Source organism: Zosterops lateralis, assembly GCF_965231275.1.
Source record: "Zosterops lateralis genome assembly, chromosome: 3".
In the NCBI taxonomy this organism is placed as follows: Eukaryota; Metazoa; Chordata; class Aves; order Passeriformes; family Zosteropidae; genus Zosterops; species Zosterops lateralis.
This window is the reverse complement of record NC_139764.1, coordinates 86,909,995-86,933,658: the sequence shown is the minus strand read 5'-3', so window position 1 is coordinate 86,933,658 and position 23,664 is coordinate 86,909,995. Positions and strand designations below refer to the sequence as shown.

At 34.8% G+C, this 23,664-nt stretch overlaps 1 protein-coding gene across 1 annotated transcript in view; it reads right to left on the bottom strand.

The window, feature by feature from the left end:
* The window catches only part of EYS (eyes shut homolog), a gene marked incomplete at both ends in the record, with an annotated part of 727,941 nt that overhangs the window by 511,599 nt on the left and 192,678 nt on the right, over positions 1-23,664 (bottom strand). Inside the window, 4 exons of the mRNA XM_083857640.1 lie at positions 4,831-4,944; positions 5,384-5,497; positions 6,748-6,861; positions 8,458-8,580. Of these exons, the coding sequence (XP_083713766.1) occupies positions 4,831-4,944; positions 5,384-5,497; positions 6,748-6,861; positions 8,458-8,580 (465 nt within the window). The remainder of the gene's footprint in view (positions 1-4,830; positions 4,945-5,383; positions 5,498-6,747; positions 6,862-8,457; positions 8,581-23,664) is intronic.

Here is a 23,664-nt window from a genome sequence, read left to right as displayed (position 1 = left end):
TTCTGGCATATATAACTATTAAAAATGGGAAAAGCATGTTATACAGACCTATGTGCTTTATTTTTTTCTCTGTTTAACCTTAGTCACAGTGCTCAGTGTGGCTCAGTAACTTCTAGGATTTCTGTGGAAATTTGCATAGGAATCTCTTTCTATAAACAGATTAATAACATAATATGGTATAGATTTTCTTCTGTTAATCAAATCTTGAGCTTCTCCAAATCAAGGTCAAAAGAATTATGATATAAAAGTGCAGAGACTTTGAAGTTCATTATTTTGTACCATATTGGGACTGCAGGTAAAACTCAATAATTTTGGAAAACAGAAAATCAATTTTCAACTCCGCAAGGACAAGGCACTTTACTGAAATAGGATGAAAATACTTCAGCTCTCATATTTAGTAATTAGAACATTATTAGATGTTGACAAGGATGTTATTTTATATCTGAAAGTCTTATAGGTTCATTCAGTTTTCTCTTGAATTACACATAGGTGGACTGCTAGTACCCTCAAGCCGTTAGTCTGAACAATTATGAAGTCAAATATAGTAATTCCAGTGGCAAAAATGCCAGTGAAATACTAGAATTTATAAAAAGGCCATGATTTACACTACATGGGAGGAAATCCACTCTCAGGGGAACACTGACAGAGAGGAATGCATTAGTTTTGTTAGGGTTACACCAGCAGCATCAGAAGATATAATTGCTCAGTGCTCCCTAATCACTTTGTGAAAATTGGATTTTTTAAAAAAATTGTTGGTGCCCACAGGAGAAGTAAAACTTCATTCACGTATCAGACTTGTAGAGTTCATTTTCACAACCTCAACTAGAGACATTTGAAGAACAATCAAGATATATATCACTATTGAAGCATAAGTTTTCTTAAAAGCATTTGATGTCTTCCATTATTCTGTGCAAGCCAATGGGATGAGTTAAAACATTTTTTCTAAGTAGACACATCTGTGCTTTAAAAGACCCAAACAAAAAAAAAAAACCCACTGTTCCTCCCAAGAATAATACAGGAAACTATGAATACACAGTAATATTTTAATTAAATATCTGATGACTTTTCATATTTATGTACAACCAGTATAAAAGTTTTTAAAATATAAAAGTACCTATTCAGGATATTATAAAGTTTCCCACACATAAAAATGAATAGCAGCTATCTTGCTCTCAGGAGACTTGAAATGCAAAATAAGCAAAAATTTGCTTTTCCTTTTTTTTTAAAAAAAGTGAGGAAACGAAGGGGAAAAAAAGGAAAAATCAAAACTTTCTGGTCATAATCTTCCTTAGTCTCCTTGTCAAAATAAACAAATAAAAACAGTCAAGGAAATAAGAGCAAAAGCAAGATAAATGTATTTAAGCCAGTTTCTATAGAGATTTCTAGCTTAATCTGAAAGGCTATCTTTTGTATAGATGCACCTGAATATCCAAATCATGCTCTGAATTCCTTATTTCCACATTCTATATAGTAGAGGTCTGCTGTACATATCAGGATCAGCTGGTACATGTTCTTGATATATGTTCCTAGAAATACTGCATGCCCTTCAAGCCAGATTTTATGATGAAACAATCAAATCATTGCAATATACTATGGAAATACATCTTCAGATTGCTTTCCAGGTAAATGACAGCATTCATAATACAGCATTTATTGTTTTCCACTGAAAATATCAGAAGCAAGCAAATCTGTGAAAATACTCAAAACCAAAGCAGGTGTTCCCATATAATTTTTGCCATTAACATCAGGTATGTACTTTTTTAACTAAGTAATTCTGTAATCTGTAATTAGTGCACACAAAGCTGTTAATTAAAACACCCTGAATATATCGACACAATTAGAAAACATAGTTAAACTAACCATTATGTTGGCTTGCTGTGAATCTGTTAAAGGCTACATTTACAGCAGTTTAACACTAAATAAACAGATGGTGTGAGACAGAGGTAGTGCTTTCATATGAAACTAAATCTACATTTATTTATGCTCATATAAATCTAGGCAAAATCTATATAAGAATTTGATCTTGGAAGGTGTTGAATAAAGCTATAAAGAAGTAAACAACCTTAGACATCCTATACAAAAAGTACAAAAAATATTATAATGGAATGGAGTAATAGAATCATTTCTGTTGGACCTAAATTACCTCCAAGGTCATTGAGTCCAACCTGTGATTAATCACCACCTTGTCAACGAAACCACAACACTAAGTGCCATGTCCAATCTTTTCTTGAATACCTCCTGGGATGGCAATGCTGGTACTTCCCTGGACAGCCCATTCCAATGCTTAATCACCTTTTCATTGTAGAAATTCTTCCTGGTATTGAACTTTCCTTGGTTCAGCTTAAGGCCCTCTTGTCCTGTTGCTGCCTGCTTGGGAGAAGAGGGAAACCCCCACCCTGGTACAATGTCCTTTCAGGAAATTGTAGAGAGTGAGAAGGTCACCCTTGAGCCTCCTCCTCTACAAGCTAGGCAACCCCAGCTCCCTTAGCCACTCCTGATATGACATACACTCCAGAACCTTCACCTGCTCTGTTGCCCTCATCTGCACATGCTCCAGCACCTCAATGCCTTTCTTGTAGTGAGAGACCCAGAACTGGGCACAGCACTCAAGGTATGGCCTCAGCAGTGCCGAGTGCAGAGGGACAATCATTGCCCTGGTCCTGCTGGCCACACTATTGCTGGTACAGGCCAGGATGCCATTGGCCTTCTTGGCCAGCTGGGCACACACTGGGTCATCATGTTCAAACTCTGTCAACCCCGGGTTCTTTTCTGCTGGGCAGCTTTCCAGTCACTCTGCCCACAACCTGCAGGGATGAATAGGGTTGCCATGACTGAAGTGTAAGACCTTTCACTTTGTCTTATTTAATCTCATATGACTGACCTTGTCCTACAGAACCAGCCTGTCCTGATCCTTCTGCAGAGCTTTCCTAACTTCCAATAGATCAACAATCCCACCCAACTTGGTGTCATCTGCAAACTGATTGAGGGTGCCCTTGGGCCCTTCATGCAGATCATTGACAAAGATATTAAACAGGACTGGATCCAATATTGAGTCCAGGGAAACCCCACTAGTGACCAGCCATCACATGAATGTGACTCCATTCTCTGAGCCTGGCCATCCAGCTAGTTCTTAACCTGGTGAAGAGTGCACCTGTCTTAGCCATGGATTTCCAGCTTCTCCAGGAGTATGCTCTTGGAGACAGTATCAAGTCTTTGATGAAGTATAGGCTGACAACATCCGCAGCCTTCCCATCACCTACGAGGTGAGTCACCTGGTCATAAAAGGAGATCAGGCTGGTCAAGCAGGACCTGTCTATCCTAAACCCACATGTCTGGGCCTGATTATCTGGTTATCCTGTACATGTCATGTGATCACACTCAAGATAATCTGTTTCATAATCTTGCCAGATGCCGAGGCCAGGCTAACAAGCCTGTAGTTCCCTGAATCCTCCTTCCAACCCATCCTGAGAATGGGCATCACACTGGTCAACTTCCAGTCATCTGTGACCTTCCCAGTTAGCCAGAACTGATGATAAATAATGGAGAGATTCCTGGTGAGCTCTTCTGGCAGTTCCTCAGTACCCTCATCTGGCCTCGTAGATGGGCCACACTTGCAAGTGTCTCAGTGGTCCAGCAGGCCATTAACTACGTCCCCCTATAATGTTCTCAGGGGATCTCAGTTACATGTTATGAGTCTTGCCAGCAGGGCTTACCTTTTCCATTGAGCATATGAGATGTGGCTTGTCTCTTGAAGGATGATTACAGAAAGGTTGACTTTCTGAATTTTTAATTACTTAAATACCTAAATGAATATCAGTCTGCTGGGAATCTGGTTCCTTTTGTAAGACATACTCAAGAGACTAGTCTTTCTAACCATGTACTGAAAATTATTTTACATCTTCCTGCACAGAGGCAATTCTGATACTGCAGTAGTCATTTACTTGTTATTGTACTGGATTTTATTCAGTACAACATAAATTAAAACTAACAAAAATGACAAACTAAATTTTGACCATTAATTAAAATAATAAGAACAAACATGAGTGTTTGTTCATGAGCTCATGAATAATAAATTTTATTCAACCATCTTCCCTAAAGGGGAAAAGTCCTGCTGTCTCAACATACTAGGAAAATTGCCTTTTAATGATTGTTCTGGAATTCTAAGTAAGTATCATTATATTGAACTGCTGGAGGAAAAATGTGTTTATATTTAACTTATAAATCAATATGTGCTTTTAATTGAGACTATCACTTGAACTAGATTTGCTCAAGAGCACCACACAATTTGTTACTTTAAATTATTTTAGCAGCAAGTGTTGAAAATTTAACCCCAAAATTTATATGAAAAAGGTCACAATAATCTTTGCAATTTAGAGTGTATTTTCTTTTAAAAACATAAAGAGAAATAATTACACAGTTTCTGGATTCCAAGGTTGCTATAAATTGTTTTCTAAGAATGATAAAATAATGTAGAGAATGACAATAAAATTAAAGAGAAAACTGTGTAGAAAATCAACCAGTCTTTATGATGGCAGCTTAATGGGTATATACCTCCTATTAACTACATAAGAAATTTTATTCTGTTAACAAACTGATTTTAAAGTATCAATTTTGTTTAATAAAGGAACAAACCTAGCAGATGTATAAACAATGTTCCCTTCACCTTACTTGCAGCTGAAGGCATATATGGCTGGTCACTTTGAAAGCTTTGTTTGAGAAACTGAAGGACTATTAATGCTGTAGGAAGACTGAAATACATTTAGACAAGTGAAAGAAATGCCTTCTAAAGTTAATTATGTTTGCTTTCCCCTTTCCCTTGGTGTTCATTACCTTTAAACGGAGCCATACATTGGCAGAAATAATTACCAGGCTGGTCAATGCAGGTGGCTCCATTCTTGCAGGGAAATGAAGCACAGTCATCTATATCTGTTTCACATCTTGCACCTTTGAAAAGATGAAAGTTTTGAACACTTACTAAAAAATCAGGTGCCAATTTCTAATTCATTTGCACCACAAAAATTTCAAGCAACTTGTGAAGATAAGCTAACATACATCAACCAAATAAGTAGCCTCACTACTAATATCAGCATCCATTTTGTTCTGGTAACCACAAATAGATATCTGAGTTGCTAAATGGTAACTAGTCTTCCTTATGCGTGCAAGCTTTGAAGGCCTTTTTAAATGCAGACTAATTTGTCTTGTGTTATGTAGTTTACAGATGCAGTCAGTTTTCCAGTTTGTTGGAATGTAGATTAAACATTAGACCAGGGCATGTAGAGAGAAATTACAACAAAACACAAGCAAATCATTCAATAATGACTTAATGGATGCTTTGTGGATTACCTAGATGTGGAAAACAAGGTTTACTATGAAAACAACTCACCAGTGAAACCAGGTAGACAGAGGCATTTATAGCCATCAATAAGGTCTGCACACGATGCATTATGAAGACATGGAGAAGACTGGCATTCATTTATATTTGCTTCACAAGTTGTACCTATGAATGTAGAATCAAGGAAGGGGGAAATAAGTTATTCTATAGCACCTTCATGTAAAGACCAACATTTATTTTAACTGAATATAACACACATCAGAATCTATTTGGCACCCTTTTTATATTCAAATCTGTGAGTTTATGACAGATGTTCATCTTCTGAATGTTTAAGTTGTTCACTAATTTTTCAAAAATATTAAAAGTACGGTCATCGAATAGTTTACAAAGGCTTAAAGCAGACAAATTTCTTATTATATAAATATAGAACAGCAGAAACCAAATTACATTAAGTATAATTAAGTATACAGTAAGTATATATTAAATATACATTAAATATACATTAAGTATAATAATTGCAGTGGTGTGAGAGGAAATATTTCTCACATTCATGATAAGGCAAGAGATGAACTCCCAAAAAACTGTGAAAAAGAAATCTTTTATAAACAAGAAGAAAATGTATTCCAATCTAGACTATAAAAAACCCACATAACTACTCAAAGTATAAAAACTACTTTATTGCTAATATTTTTCAGTGAACCAAATTCTTTACAATTTGAAGAATAAATGAAAAATTGCATCAATTTTATGATTTGGGAAGTTAAAAGCATTTAAAGAAATAAAAATGCAAGCAATAATTTTTCTGAGTATATGAGTAGTAGAAATGTAGTATTTTGCACTGGGACATTTGAATTATGGATTGATTTGTATTTTTATGATTAAATATCCATGATGTTTAAAAAATGGTGCTTTAAAAAGAAAATGGATATACTGTAAAATCCTGATCTAAGCTGAAAGCATAGCTGCAGCTCTTAATGCATCCACTTATCAAAGCAATTAAATGTTTCATATAAATTGTACAGATATGCCAAACCCCAAAACCTTTAACACACAGCTGGATTTTTTTTTTTTTTTTGCAATTCTAGGATATTAAAGCTTTGAAATATTTTAAAAGCTTGTAGAAAACAGTCTCCTGTTTCTAATAGGAGAAAACAAATCTCCTATTTGCAGAATTTCACTGAACTCCACAGATCCATTTTCAACAGCCAAGACACCAGTTAGCAGAAAACGCCTAGTTCCATGCTATCATGAAAATGACGTAGGTAATTTAGTCAGGATGCATTTCTTCTAACTGACATGTTTTGACTTCAGATGATACCATATATGAATACTTGCATCTCATCTGATATGTTTAAAAAATGGTGCAAAATTCTGAGTAGGTTTACAAAATTATCATTGTGTGGATTTTTTTATACCTTCAAATCCGTCCTGACAGATGCAACTGAAGGCATTGAGGTGGTCAACACAAGTAGCTCCATTGTGACAAGGGTCACTAAGACACTCATCCACTTCAATCTCACACTTATGACCTGGAAACAAGAGAAGGATTCATTTATTTAGGAACACATCAGTGGTGAACCATCAGTGCAGGCAGCAACAATGAAATGAAATAACTGAGCTTAGGTACAGGGAATGAGCTTTTACCAATGAGCCATAAATTTTCTTTGGGGAATTAATTTCTTGTTGATTAAAGGAAAAAGCAGAATATAATGTTCAACAAATGTTTAGTCCTTTAGAGATGTACTCAAAAACTTGCATATTTTCATATTTTAAGGGCAAGAAAGCCTTGAGTTTTCCTAAATCATCACAAGTGTAAATATGGTTTCCAAGAAAAAGAAATTAAAATAATACAACCTTTCTATATCATATTATTTTTTCATTAATTTATAGATTTATGGGTTTGTTTTGAAGATCTTTATGGGAAATATTGGGAAATGTTTTAATTATGGACAAATATTTTCTTATTTTGTAAAAATTAAAAATCAGAAAGTTAGGTATTGGCATGTATTTGTAAATATGTAGGGGAAAAAATATTGATGCTAACTTCTAGTTGTGAATGATGTATCTAATATTTTTTCTGGCATCAAATTAATTGTTACTAATGCTTTGAGATAGATAAAGCTCCTGATTACTTCTGAGGGATTTTGAGGGTTTTAGTTAATCACAGAAAAAATATAAATTACTAATTCACTGTTATGTAGATATGAGTATAAGAATTTAAACAAATTTTTCAATAAAAAAAAGATCCCACCAAGGATTATCACAAGTAACATCATACAATTTTTCTTTATATTTTTATAATAATAAAATAAACCAACAGTAGAAATAGAAGATAGCATTTCATTGCATTAGAGAAACAAATACTACAGCTCTTAAATTGCAGATTATTTAATCTAAGTCAATGCCTATGTAAGGATGTAAAAAGCAAGTTAAGAGCTATGCAGTCTTCTCAATATCTCAATTCCTCTGGTTGTCATCTTATTCCTGTTTTTGGAGCCCTGCCAAAGTCCCTGGAGTTAGGATGGATCTGGGTAGCACAGCTCATTTGCCACTCAGGGAATCCCTACTGCCCTTGATTACTTCACCATATAGTTGATCAAAAAATACCTATATATGGATCTAGAAAGATTTTTTTTTTCATTGTCATCTGAAAATATTAAGTCAGTATGCTGACATAGCCAAACTAATTTTAATCCAATCAGGCTAATGACAATGGCCTGCAGGGTAAATGCAAACATCAGTAGTTAAACCTGCTCAGGATCTTGGATGTATGTTTGGCAGTTGAGACCCTTGTTACTTCAGCCTTATTATTACAGAGAGCACAAAGGAGATAAATTAAGGCAAACTTGCATATGGCTGGGAGTTCAAATCACATCAGTGTAAGACAGATACCATGTCTAAGATAGTATAAAGAGTAATTGGAGTGGAAATAGTTCCTTGTAGTCAGTATTTTTTACAGCTGAATACTCTTACTCATCCAAGTACTTTTGTGTGCCTGGAAACAAGAGTTTTCTGCCTGAATCAGAGGCAGACTGCTAAATTATCTATTGCTACTTTTGAACAAACTTCTTTTCTTTGATTTAGAACTGACTGAAATATGTTAAACAGCACTTCTATGAACTCACCTATAAAACCAGGAGCACAGAAACAATGATAGCCACCCACAACATCTTTACAGATGCTGGAGGGTCCACATGGTTGTGATAGGCAGGCGGCAACATCTGTTTCACATAACTCACCACTAAAACCTGTCAAAAAATAGAGTAACAGACGACTTAGGAAATTTATTACTTTTAGTCTGAGAAAACAGACACGTGATAGACCAATTAAATGTGTACTTTCCTGATGATTTGAAATCTTAATTTAGGATAGGGTAAAATATACCAGTTTCCTTGAACACTTCAGTTTCATATACAAAACACCTCTAAACAGAATAAAGTTATAATGATAAAGTCAATGATAAAGCTGTACTTCAAATAAACCATCCAAAATACACTGGGCATCAAGGAAATAATAATTTTCATTGATGACAGCATTTTTATTTTTGAATATACACAATAAATAGTTGAACGTAATCATTTTTTGTTTAACTGATTTTTTTTTGAAACCTAATAAATGTATTTAACTAAAAAGCAGTTGAAAAATCAATCCATGTGTGTGGAACTAGTATCCAAATGCTGAATATAAACACAAAGTTTCAAATTTTAGACATTTTGGTTGGGTTATAAAAACTTAGTGAGCTAAAGCATAAGAAATACAGTTTTCTGGTCTCATATTAGCTGAACAATTAAAAATTTTCTAAATATTTTTAGTGCAACAAACATCAAAATAGAATGGACTAATTTATTATAATTTAACAAGTGCAGCATGAAAAGCTACTAAAGACTTAAACCAGAGATTTGGTTCAGTGAGTTAAATATAATAAATTCCAGTGTCTTACAAACTTGGATACCAAATCTGGCTGAAGATCTGAACTTCACATTTAATTTAAAAATATATATATAAAGTAATGCCGTGCTTCAGTATTGTGGGTATTGTCATGACAGATTCCGGTGTGCCATTGAGTTGCCCCATATCTGACATTGTGTTAGTCAAATTTTTGGATAAAAAGGAATAATCTTTGGTCAAAGATGTTCAAATAAATCTGTATTCCTACATTACGCTTTAAAAACTAAACATAACCTAGTTTTAAAAGTGTTTATTAAGTGCAGTTGAGTATAATAAATAATTACAAAATTTCAGAGTTCAATACTGTGTGGACATAGCCTTTGAATGAAAAGAAATGTGTTCTTAAGGCATGACTGAAGACCTCCTGATCTGGAAGATTTTTTAACTTTTGAACATCTTGTTACATGAGGGAGGACAGCAGCTTCTGACCATCAGGGTAAATTGCTGGAACATGCTGCACTTTACAAATTCTGGCTTGTTGAACAACCCTTTGAGGCATAAATACAAGGCAATGCATATTAAGAAACTGCCCTAAAAATGCAGTCATTTTAGCTTCTAAATCAGTAGACGAAGAAAGGTGACTTTTAAGCTATGTTTCAATTCCATCCTAAACACCAGCTGTGCAATATTCTTGCACAGCTGAAGTTTTTCTCCTTGTTGATTGCCATTAAAAATTTAAGTCTCTCATTTTTGCCTGTGTAAATAGCTCTTAACATCTGCATAAGGAAGTACTACATAAACCTAATATAAAAAATTATGATAAAGAAATAAAATGGAAAAGTTGAACAATGATGGTAACAGCTATGCACAGATATATCTATAGCTGTTGCATGTGTGACTTTCATCAAAGTAGAGATAATGAATATAGAAAAGCCAAAAGGTTTTTTTCTTGATGAAATAGAAAAATATTATTAATAAAACTTTATAAATTTGAAATAAAGGTTTTAATCTATGTAACCTTTTATTTCTGTGTTTTGAATTAATTACCAAAGTATTACAGCATGGATTATTGGACTTTGATCAATCTGATCTACTTAAAGAAGTCACTATTCTAAGTTGAAGAACAAAGATTAGTGGTTTCAGGGCTCAATTTTAATATTAAACATCTGGTTATGTATAAGTCTTCTTATCAAAACAGATTTAGCTGCAGTACTTAAGAATATACTATTTCCTACAAAAAGAAATGAGCATGTTTTGATTTGTTTTTCTGTACAGATATCCAAAAGATACTTCATAAGTTTAGATAAGAAAAATTTAGAAACAGAATATATATATATATTTAAATGCCACATTTACATTCATGAGACACATTTACATTCTTGAGACATTTCTTTTTGACAAAACTAAATGCCTCATGACAAAAGTGATTTTTACTAGTCAGACTGTGACACTTAAACTCTCCAGGGAAATCACTGAATTGTGATCAATTCTGACATAGTCCAGCCACACAGTGATTTATGGCAATTTCACTACATGGCTCCTTATATTCTGGATGGCAGGTACATCTGAAACTATTAGCTGCAACCTCACATTAAGGGTTATTGTCAGAGCCAGCAGGATTTGATGTGCATTCATTCACTCTTATTGAACAAATACTACTTCTGGGGAAAAAGTTTTATGGTTTCTGTTAAAATTACATCTGAGAAAAGCTTAAACGGAAGGAAGGAAGGAAGGAAGGAAGGAAGGAAGGAAGGAAGGAAGGAAGGAAGGAAGGAAGGAAGGAAGGAAGGAAGGAAGGAAGGAAGGAAGGAAGGAAGGAAGGAAGGAAGGAAGGAAGGGTGGGTCAGAATTTAATAAATTCATGTAAAATCTGGACAGTGTTTTAATTGTCATTAGGATTCTTATATAATGAGTTGCAAGTTTCTCCTTATTTGTACTGAATGTGATAGTAATTATAAATAAAATAATTCCTTAATTTGATTTTTGGGATAGAGTGGTTGCAATTGTTTTTGTCATTCAACATCTATCATAATGAAATTCTGCTTTTGCTTCGGTCCTCTGGAATTTCAAATATAAAAACTGAATTTATTGAAAAAATTATACAAAATGTAAAAATGGTAAAAAATATGCAATTAATAATAGCAGTGTTGAAAAAAATAGAGAAAGGGTAATAAAGAGGAAAAATCATCACCTTGGCATGTGTATTGGGTTTGCTTTGGCAGGTTTTTGTTGGCAGGGTGGGGGCTATTTAATGAGGAAAAAATTGTTTGCATGGATGTAATTGTGGCCAGAGAAAAGCTGGTAAGAACGAGAGGAACAGCCCTGCAGACTCCAAGGTCAGTGCAGAAGGAGGGGCAGGAGGTGCTGCAGGTGTCAGAGCTGAGATTCCCCTGCAGCCCGTGGGGCAGCCCATGGTGAGGCAGCTGTGCCCCTGCAGCCCATGGAGCTCCTCCACACCAGAGTAAGGTGGATGAATGATAGGAATCTGTGAACTTATGGGAAATGCACCCTAGAGGAGGGGCTGGCAGTTCCTGGCAGACCTGTGGACAGAGCAGCCCACTCTGGAGCAGGTCTCCTGGTAGAACTTGTAGCCTTGTGGAGGAAATCACACTGGAGAAGGCTGTCCCTGAAGGACTGCATCTCATGGAAAGGGACCCAAGTCTGAGCAGCTCATAGAGTACTGTCTCCAGTGGGAGGGACCCCATCGGAGACCATGAAGCAGGGGAAGGACTCCTCTCTCTGAGAAGCAGCACAAACGGCCTGGGGTGAACCAACCATAACCCCATTCCTGTCTTCCTGCACCATTGGGGGTAGCAAGGAGAGCATGGAAAGGAGGGAGTGGCTCGGGGAAGGTATTTTTAAGATTTTGTTTTACTTCTTATTTTCCTGCTCTGGGTTTGATTAGTAGTAAATTCAGTTAATTTTTCCATGTCAGGTCTGTGACACGTTATGCCTGTGACAGTAATGTATAAGTGATCTCTCCCAGTCCTTATTTAAACTTAGGAGCCTTACCTTATATTTTCACACCCCCCACCCCCACCCCCATTTATTTGCCAAGGACAGAGATAAAGTGCCTTTTACATGTTCCTGGCATCCAGCCAGGGTCAGCCCATTGCAAGATGAAAGGCAGGGAAACAAATAAAGCTCTTGCCTCAGACAACACAAGAAGAAAGTGTTTTATTGTGACCATTTCTTCTAATAAATAAATGTGATTGCTCTATTGAAGTAACCAATCACAACTATAAAAGACGCAGCAAAAGATGCAATTTTCTCTGTTGTATCCTTCTTACATATATTGTGTCTGGAACTCAGAGAACATAACCCATTAATTCTCGGTAAAGTCAATTCAAACTTCAGCAATTAGATTAGAATAACAGAGTTCACTCTAAAAGTTTTAAAACTTCACATTCCAAGAGGTAAGAGAGTGAGAAATCATGGCAATGCAACTTTAAGAAAGTCGTGTTCTCTGAAGACTGTTCATTTTCACAAGCAGTCTTTCTCATCTAACAACAGTAGCAATCTGAAAAATTCAGATGGTTCTCTCCTTGTGAAAGAATCAGCTGCTTTATTCCTCCATAGAAGTTGCGGAAAAATCAAAATTTGTGATTATGTACACATAGTCTAAAAGAAAGTTTAACAAGATGTAAGACTGTATTTTCATGGGTACTTAGGGTGTTCATACATCAGCTTTTTTCCTACGTATTTCAGTCCTGCATTAAATAAATAAATACTCTAAGGCAAAAGAATTTTAAGATTTGCAATTCACTTTTCTGTCATAAACTTTGAAGTACTTTAAGAGTTTTAGATCTTTTGCAAAGTTTTTTCAACTAAGTAATAAGTGAAAAAATCAAGCTTCTAAGACAAAAGTCTGGTTTTATCCCATCATGTCAGCATTTTCTAATAAATAATGTTTCATTGGATATTCCTCAAAAAGCTTTACTGGAGGCTGAAAAGTAATTATTACAATTTTGTAATCGTAATTGGTTTGAATTTTGTGCTATGATTTTCTGATTGGAAGACTGAAAAAGTAGTTTTTCAGCAAAAAAATTCTGTGCATCTTGTAAGCTTAATTCAGTCTAGAGAGGAACTTAAAAGAACAGTCAGTCCACCTTCTGCTTACCACTAACTCCATTTGGTATGAACAAATACATGCATATTTTAAAATATTCTTCATATCCCAGAAGTACTGCCTCAGCCATATTAGGTTATTTACTGTAAAAACTAGTATGACAATGTGGCAAGCCAATGTCCCTGACACAGACAACAAAGGTGATTTCATACAAGCTACCACTGGATTTACTCTAAGATCAATACTGATTCAGGCAGTTCCTGGGAGACAGACGTCACAGGCAGAGCTTACAGAGCCAGAATCATGCCCCATATGAGGCAGAATCCACAGCCCTTTCTGGCCTTCTTCTAGGTTTTTACTAAGCAATTACTGTTGGCCAATTTGTCCTAGTCACCTCTGTGCTAAAGCAGAAGTTCTTGGCACAGGCACATTAATTTCTCTACACTGATATATTTGCAGGGTCTGCTCAACCCTGGAGATTAATTTTTTAGCTACACCTGCTTCAGTTATGCTCCAACACAGGAGAGTTAAAGGGCATTGTTATTTCCATTACATGAATGTAGTCCATCTCAGAATCACTGTGTACCCAAATATGAGTTATCTGACATATTTTAAACCTGAAAAATTGTCAGATTAAACTGAGTTCTTTAGAGGTGAGAGACAAGCTGTTCTCTAATAGTTTGGTCACTACCTATTGAACACAAGTGCTTTTCTGATAATAATCTTCATACACCAATGAAATCTAGCATTATGGATAATAACATAATGTTGTGAATGAAATCTGAGTGCCTACAGTTCCATATAGAGGCACAAACCCTTTGAAATCATGAATACTAATAAACCTTATGAGATATGTAGTGGTTACCAACACATATTCCAGTTGTATCCTGTGCTGACTCTGTATGCAGAGTATATGTCTTAGTACCATATTTTAAAGTACTGTGTTGAGATTGCTTTAATTTAATAAGTTTAATCAAATGTTATTATTTCTATAGGTCATATGACAGCAAAGCAGGCAGGGCACAACTCATTGACAAGCAATACAGTCCCACAGCACCTCAATAAGAGAAACTGAGGAGGTCCATTGCTGATAACCAGGTCTAGCACAGCACAGTGATGACCAGACAACCTGCACTGACAAAGTGGGCCTAAGAGGAAGCCTGGAAGTCAAAGTCAGCAAGGCAAGGTCAGATTGGCAGGAGCCTGCTGGTATACAGGGAGATGCATCACTTCTAGCACAAGCAGAACTCTTGGAAAAATATCTGAGGGTGGAGATTTCTTTTTCAACAATACAAGCACATGGCTCAATCCCATTTAGCCTGAAATCTCTGGATGTGTTTTTGCAAGTTGTTTTTGCAAGGGAGGGGATTGTCCCACTCTTCTCTGCACTGGGGTGGCCTCACCTTGAGTTTTGGGGGCAGTTTTGGGTGCCACAATATAAGACAGATACTAAAGAGTATCCAAAGGAGGGCAACAAAAATGGTGAAGGATTTTGAAGGGAAGCCATATGAGCAATGGCTGAGGTCACTCGGTCTGTTCAGACTACTGCTTTTTAAAGGCTCTTGCTTTTTAAGGGCTCCTCATCTATTCCTGACTATAGCACAAAACAGCAGAACAGAAGTTCTGCTCTAGAAAGTTTTTTAAAAGGAGTAAATCTGACCTTTCTGTGAATTTTTTTCTGTTCATTCTCCCCCGTCTAGAATTTCTTTCTGCCAGTGAGGACTAATGAGTCCACCATGTCTCTTTTAGCTACTTGACTTCAATGACCATTTCTACAGCTTTTTGTCCAAATTGGATCTTAAACCATACAATTTAATGCGAAGATGTAGGAGAACTATTGCTCTAGAGTATTTTTCTTTTACAGAAACCCCTTAAACCTAGGCAAAGGGCCACAATGGCTAGGTCATCTTCCAATACTGTAAGAATATTTTTGTTGGTTCCACTAAAAGTTGGATTAGAACTAGAGAAAAAAAGATTAAGGAAAAGCAGAGACATACTTTACTCCTACAGAAATATACCAGAAGACTTACAGCTATTACATTAGAAGTTTGATTATTGTACCACAACAGGCAGCTTCAGAATCTCTCTTTTTTACACTAAGAAAACACAGATTAAGTTTTTATTCTGACTGTACCTGCTGGATTGAACTGTTATCTTATAATATTGTGGCTAAAAGGCTACCTTATAATTTTTCGGTATGATGCATTAGGACAGCACCTAACAGTGTTTCACAACTGCAGAATAAAATAATCACAAGAGTAGGAAAAATACCAGAAACAAACAACCTTATGAAATAATATCTATTATCCATTTTCATTTTCCCATGAGGACTGTGAAGTTGTCAGTGTTTGCTGCTTCTTTTGGGATTATGTCAAGATCTGCTGAGAAGGTGATATGTATTGTATAACATAACTTGATTGTTATTAGGAATAGGTAATTTATTACCCTTTCCAATATAGCATCTTCCTGTAATTGATATGCAAATCCTGTGGCATTTATAATTCCTTTATGGATAATGAAAAATGAGAGTAAGAAGTTGCTTAATTTAAATAGTTTACCACAGCTAGAATTGGGGTAAAAGCATTGCTGCTAGAAGATCTGTAGGAAAAAAAACCCCAAACAAACAAATTAAAAAAAAAAAAAAAAAAAAACAAACAAAAAAAAAACCACCAAAAAAACCCAAAAGCAAAAATATAAACAACAACAACAATAATTAATATGAATTACTTAAATTCTGAATTACATAGATTTTCAGCTTAACATCTCTGAACAAAGTTCAGGGAAATATGAAGCTCACAGTAAAATCAGCACAAACAGTGGGCAATGTTCTATTCTTGCTCAGTTACATCTCAGAGGTATTGTGTGCTTTCAGATTATGTGTTTCAAGAATGAGGAGACAAGAGGATGAGCTGCCCCCCCCCCCCTTTGTGTAATACAATAGTGGATTAAATAAAGACCTCTTCAGTTCAATATTATTGTTTTAGAGACTAAATAATTTGTTACAGAAGGTAAGTTCGATGACATTATTAAAGAGAGAATGGTTTCTGAAATCCCAAATAAAGTCAGATATGCATTTCCTCAGGAGTGTAAAAGTTTTTAAAATAGAATTTAAGAAGATAAATATGAAAATAAAAACAAACATACATTGGCTTGATGTTCATGTATTCATGGAATTAAAATTGGCAGGCAGTATACAAGCAAAAATTTGGGGTTGAACTATTTCTCAGAATTTGCTATAAGCAATCTGTTGGACAGAGAGGAAGTACATAGACATTCCCTGTCATCTATCACCTATTTTCTAGTTTGTCTTTTGTAAATTTTAAAGTTAATATGAGATCCAAATATGCCGCTTCTTTTCTCATCTGATTAGAACACCATATGGTACTAGAAAAGCTGGGGGAAAGAAAAGGGATTGATTCTACTTACAGGTAAGAAAATTAAAAGAAAAAAAAAAAAAAAAGAAAAACAAAACAAAACAAAACAAAACAAAAAAAAAAAAAAAAAAAACAACCACCCAACGGTGATTAAACCACATAAAGTAACAACAGTAAAACAGTAGACTTTGCTGAAGGTCTGGTAAGGTAATTCTCTTACTTGTTAGGAATTTTATACAATATTTTTACGCCTTATTAATGCAAGTAGAGACATAGAATATTAAAATGGAACAAATGCTAATTATTTTTCAGTATATTGTAGGACAAGAAGGCTAGTTGGAAAGAGAGTTGTCAAAGAAGAAAGTTATTTTAAAGAAGGGTAGAAAAGCATAAGAACAGAACAAAAGCATAGATGAAGAATTAAATTAGTGTAAATTTCAAAGAAAAAGAAAAAAATCATATCCAAAATAAAGACTGTTAATATTTCGTTAGAAATGGTAATAGAATAAAGATTGTTTTAGTTTTGGTTATTAAAATACGCTTCTGAATTATTATTTTTTAAAACCAGATAGCCAATCAATGTAGAAGATCATAATTTCAAAATATTTAGATATTTTATTAGAAATTTGAATATATTTAGGTATGTGGTGGGCAAATAACCTATTAGTTATCTGTAGAGGGATTTTTAGAAGAGTGAGACCACAATCTGTTGATAGGGGGTTTGAACAATCCTTGCTATCGGGGAACGGTATGAGGTTTTGTACTGTGCCTGCTGTGTGCTGTGCTGTTCTCACATTGCCTTGAATTAGCAAGAAAGTAGCAAATGTAATAGCTTGTTGGTCCTTTTCAGGAATGCCTCCTCACCGAAGCTGAAGACATGTAACAACTTGCTGTACCTTCTCATAGATGCTTAAGACAGAAATGCTGATCATAAGACACAACAAAGAAGACTTTGCTGCCAAAAGACGTGAGCCAATGAACAATCATTTAGAGTGCTTGAACATGAGATTTAAACCAATCACAAATTGTTTAGCTGTGCCTGCTTCTACTCTGTAACCACATAAATAGAGTTAATAAAGAATAAATGAGGAGATCAAACCTTATCACATTGATTTAGATGTGTCTGTTTGATACTCGGCGCCTTCCTCACAAGAATTATCTACTTTTCAGAAATTGAAGTTTTGGAATGAAAATTTTTTAAGCTTATTAATCAAACATATAAAAATTTTTTTAGTAGACATAACATACGAACATCAGGAAAAGACCACAGTTGATTATTGCTTTAAATTCTCCACAAAACATAAGATTTTAAGCCTATTGACCAAACTGCTAGCAGTTTTCTGGAATATGAAAACAAATGTTACTTGCTTTTCTAATGTCAGAAATGGAAATAGATAGAGAGGAGTCAGAGGAATTCCTTATTAATTTCTTATTGAATGTGAATGGTCTCATTCTATAACCTAGAGGCACTTAACCATGGGAAAATATTCCAATAACTCATCAGAAAACAATAAAAATATAGAGATATCAAACATAAGAAGAAGCAAGTTAAAAATTAGTCACAATTGGCAAATTAAATCCTTTATAAAAAATATAACTTTAGTGAATTGTGAAATACAGCTATGATGGTTTTAACAGGTCTTTAAAATAGCTGTTTAGTATCGAGTAATCATTCCTTTCCATCCTGTTTCTGCCATTACAGTACTTTTAGAAATGAATAGACTCAAGCTAAAGGCTGTCACAGAGATATTTCCTTACCAGGGGGATTTGTAATGGGTTATTACAGTGTTCCTCAAGACATCACTCTTTTGTGTCTGCTTTTGGTAACAGTAACTCAATGTCTTATTAGACACTTTGAAATAAATAGTGTTGTTTTTATTAGAAAAATGTCAAATTTTTAAGTCATCTGCTAGGGTTGGTGGATTGAATTGACATTACAAATGAGCTATTAATCAATTTTCTTCCCTGTATTTTTAGATTCATAAATGACAGCACATTTTTGGAAAAAATGAGAGGAAGTTGACAATTTTTTTCTTGTTCTACTGCGGGAAAATTTCATTTACCACTGGCATGAAGCAGTATACTGAAAAATAGGAACACGGGTAGAAAATTGGAATTATAAAAAACTCCTTTCTTTATAAAGCTATTACATCTAATATGGTATCTTTTTACAAGAGCAAGAAATTTGCCATGTGGTTGTTTCACCATGTTTACTTTCTCTTTCTTCATCACAGCCTGCCTTAACAGCAAAGTCTTATAAGAGACTTTTAAGTGAACTTTTCAAGGTGTGTTGCTCTTCTCATTTGTTCTTTCCTCCTTCCTATTTTCAAATGATACTTTTAGATTCCACTTTTTCCTTCTCCTACACTTGGCTGCAAGTATATATGCATAGAATGTGTTGATGTATAATAAATGGTTTTCAGCATCTTAATGTGAAATTTCTTCTTCTTCCTTCTTCATTTATTTTTGTCTTAAAACTGTAATTAAAAGGTATATCTATTTCAAAAACAATTAAATCATTGTATCTTGTTTTACATCTTCTTAATTTACCAGCATTTTACATATTTCATTCTTTCAGGGCAAAAACTCACTAAATGCTTATTTCTGTAAGAATAATGTAATAAATCTCACTGAAATAGGAATTGCAGTTTTATCTGCTCTTTATCTTAATACCTTTATGTCCAATTTCTAACTGATAATAAAGATTAGCTCTGAAAGTCTTAGTGTGCTTCTGGGAATATTTTGAACAAATAGAAGGTATAGATGCCAGTGTTTTACAGAATACACAGTTCAGTATTACTTTGTAGTGCACACTTTGAATGATCAATGTCTGAGCAATCACATGTCCACTAGGGGAATCAGCTATTGTGCACTTTTTCAGCAGCATTTTTATTTACGTAAATCTGAGACTTTTGTGTGCTTGAAACATGTATACTATTAAGGTTAGCATTACAACTTAAAATAGGTATAGCAACTTTATCCAGAAATATGATAATTATAAGTGAGGAAACTTAAGACTTCTCTGCACTGTTCTCTTGCTTTTCTAGTGAAAATCATGAAAATAGAAAAAGCTATGTATATCTAAAAATTTGATTTACATAAAGAATTGGAAAAAAAAAAGTGAGAAAAACCAGTGAGTCACGATGAGGACCAATTAGTAAGTTAAAATGATAATAATAAAAAAAATACATCAAGTAATACGAAGACACTCTTCACCTACCTCAATGTTCATATGGACTTTAGCAACAGCTACCTTACAAAAATCTTTCCAGGATTTTATGGCTGACTATATTATTGTATATGGAATAGAATATCTCTTTGGTCCATTGGGGTCACCTGTTCCCTCTTTGTACAGTCCCAGCTATTTGACCACTTCAGCCTACTCACTGTCAGGACGAAATAAGAAACAGAGATGGCCATGATGTTGTGCAAACACTGCTCAGCAGCAGCCAAAACATTCCTGAGTTAGCAACATGGCTTTGATGTTATGGTGTTACAGCACCGTAAACAATTTCTAGGAAGAGGATTAGCTCTGTCTCAACCAGACCCTGTACGTAGATCCAATCAATTCTTTGTTTGAGAGGAATACCCATTAAACATTAATTTTCTTGTGTATTATCCAGTCTTTCCCTTCTGATAATGAGAAGATCAGGGACTTTTTTCCAGAGTGAAAAAGCAAAGAATGGCCTTTGATGACTACTTTTTCTGCATCCTAATATTGAAAATACTGTAGAATAGTTCTGAATTATTTCTGTTTATTAAATGGAATTCCCAGCTTGTGCCGATGTTAGAATTGCTGCCTTTTTCTGCTAGGTAATTTATGAATAAATTGTTACACGTAATGTCAAAAACAGTTAACTAATATCGTAAAGGGCTCTATGAAGAAATGAAGCAAACAATCAGACCTTCAGTGGTAACAAATGACTGGACATTCTCAGGAATATAACTATTAGAAAAATATCTTAATACACTAAGATTCTCAAAACCACAGGAGAATTACTGGGTTGACTAAAATATATATTTAACATTTCACAAATATCAGAGAAAAAAACCCTAGTGTATGGATGAGCTATGAATGTAAGGAAAAACTCTTGGGAAGGACTCCTAATAATGTTTCCTGTCACTCACTGTTTCCAAATACTGCTTTTGCAAGAGTCGATGAAAATGCCAGGTCCTGAAGACCCATCTGCAAAACCTCTACTTCTCCAGGATCTCTGACTTTACATATCCTCAGCCTTCATCCTGGATTAAGAGCCAACACACATGTCATGGATGTGACTGCCTACAGAAGTCTCAGAATTAAGACTTTCCAAAAGAGACAACATCGTGCAGACACATTGACCTCTATTTCCCTAAAATATTGAGTCCACTAACTACTGCTACAAGCAATTCTGTACTATTTGCTATATGAATACTCAAAATATCTTCTGTGTCAGTCTCCTGAACAACCTTTCTATAGGTGATTAGATGGACTTGTATAGAAAGAATTCTATCCTAATACAGGTTAGGATGTTAGGCAGAAAAGAAACATGATTTACAAATTGCATAAGTGAATTGTGACTTGGAGTAAGAAATCGATAATTGGAATTTTAAGCTACGCATGAGGTAGTCTTTTTGGCAAGCAGAGCCACAGCTTCATGTGAAAAATGCTGCATTTTCTGATCAAGCAACTTTGAAATCAAAGCAAAAAATATCATTACAAATTCTATGTTAAGGATCATTGTGCAGCACCAGTGCGAACAACTGAATGATTTTTTAAACTTTTTCCATCTGTACTCTTGATGATTCACTTTATTTTTTGAGTCATAGCATGCAATAGTTTTTCTAAGGTCTCTTCCTAGAGTAAAAACTTTCATGTATAAACATCTAGTTAATAACAAGGGTTGCCAGAAAGGTTTGAAAGAAAGTACAGTCTTATTTCATGGTACACTAAACTTTAATAACAGCAAAACCTTCCAAAAAGGAAGAATTTGATTTACAGCTTCTCTGTGTGCATGTTTACTCTTAATCAGAAGTACTGCTCCTTTGATTCAGTGTATTAAGTTGAACAAAAATTGATTTTAGTTTGAATCCATCAACCTTTAGGATTTTCTGCTTCAAAATCAGTCTCCTTTAGCAATCATGTTAACCATCCAGTAATCCCATAAATAAAAAGAAGAAAAAAAAGAAATATTTATGTATTCAGTTAAGTGTAGCAAGGATAATACAACACTGAGGCACAAACAGGAATGGGAAAGAAGCCATGTAGTAGATGTAATGTTTTCTAAAGAGAAAAATTGTGCATCCAACATAGAACTGTCTGAGAGCAGAAAAAGAGAGACTATTTAGGGTGAGATTATTAATTTAGCAGCTTCCAGCAGTCTGTTCCCTTTGAAACAGCCAAACATATCAGGTGTTTTTAAAAAATCAAAGGAGTTTTTCATATTGCCTTACAGACTTTTTGGTTGTGAACTTATTTAATCCTTTACCAAACCTTCCAAATAAATTCTCTAGTTATATTACATTCTGTGGTAAAAAATAGAGAAATGCAATGTCATCTGTTAAAAGTTATTTATGTTTCTAAGATTCCCACATGCTTGTCTTCTATCAGCTTAAAGGGTCTTCATTTTTCCATAAAGAACTTGATATATTCCGATCGAGCACTTTTAATGACTTTCTGAATATATTGTAAAAAGTCACTTTTGATGATTTTCTGAATATATCGTAAAAATCCAGCGTTTTGTTGATTAAAATTTCCTTAAATATCATGTAAATTTATGCCGGTGGACACCTTATAACTTCTAGAAAGAGGTTCCTTACTTCTTTCTCAAACTGTGCTTCTTGACTGTTTCAAGCCATGGTTTCCAGATCACAGACTACTGTTGTCATAAAACATACCCCATGTTTTTCTCTTTGATTCCCCCATTTTTAAAATTCAATATACATATGTAACCATTTTCTAGTGGAAGAATAAATTAATACTCATGAAAAAAAAGATTCTTGAATATTCATAAAAAGTACGACTTTGAAAAAAAATTGCATATAAACAAACACTTTTATTCTTTTCAGCCACAAACTATAACACTATAATTAAGATTATGCAGAACTTCTTTAGATCTAGTCAAAATGCTTACAGCCTTAAAGACTGTGCTGGTATGGTTAGTTCAATTCAAATTCACCTTAAAATATTACATTCATAAAGTAAAACTAGGCAAGGATTCTTTCTTTAATAACAGAATCAAAGGAAGACTTGAGTTGGAAATGATGTCTTGAGGCCATCTAGTCTAATATTCACTCATAGTAATCCCAGCTAGGTCAGGTAGCTAAGGGAACTGTCCTATCAATATTCAAATATGATTCCATAGATGGGGATACCACATGCTTTCCAGAAAATATGTTCTAGTAGTTAATCACTTTCATAGTGCCTTTGGTTTGGGGTTTTATTCCACCTTAATGCTGAATTTTCCTCCATTCTGACTTGTGTCCATTGATTCTTGCCCTGACAGAATTTTGACCTGTAAGAAAAGACTTGTTCTGTCTTCCCTATATCCTTCCAGGAGGTAGTAGTAAACCCTAATTAATCTGCTCAGTCTTTTCTTTAGCATGAACAGGTCCAATTACTTCAATGTCTCTTTGTGTACCACATTCTCCATTTTCATGGCCCTTTGATAGACTTGCCTCAGTAAGGCAATGTCCTTCTTTTAGCAGAGAACGCAAAACTTAGATGCTGTAATTCAGATGCAGTTCCACAAGTCTGTAGCAGGGCATCTCACCCCCCACAAGAATTTATCTGTTGTTAACAGGTCAGATAACTCAAACAGGACAAGCTGTCTTGTGGTGAGTTATTTTGGTGCCATGAGGTTAACCCTGGTCTGGCACCCCCCAGCTGCCAATGAACACCTTACCGTTGAAGTGAGACCTGAGAAGGTAAGTCAGATTTTTGACTGACCTTTTGATACTTTCTTTTATGACTATAAAACCCACACCAAACTTTCACACAGCAGAAACCTGTATATTTTCCT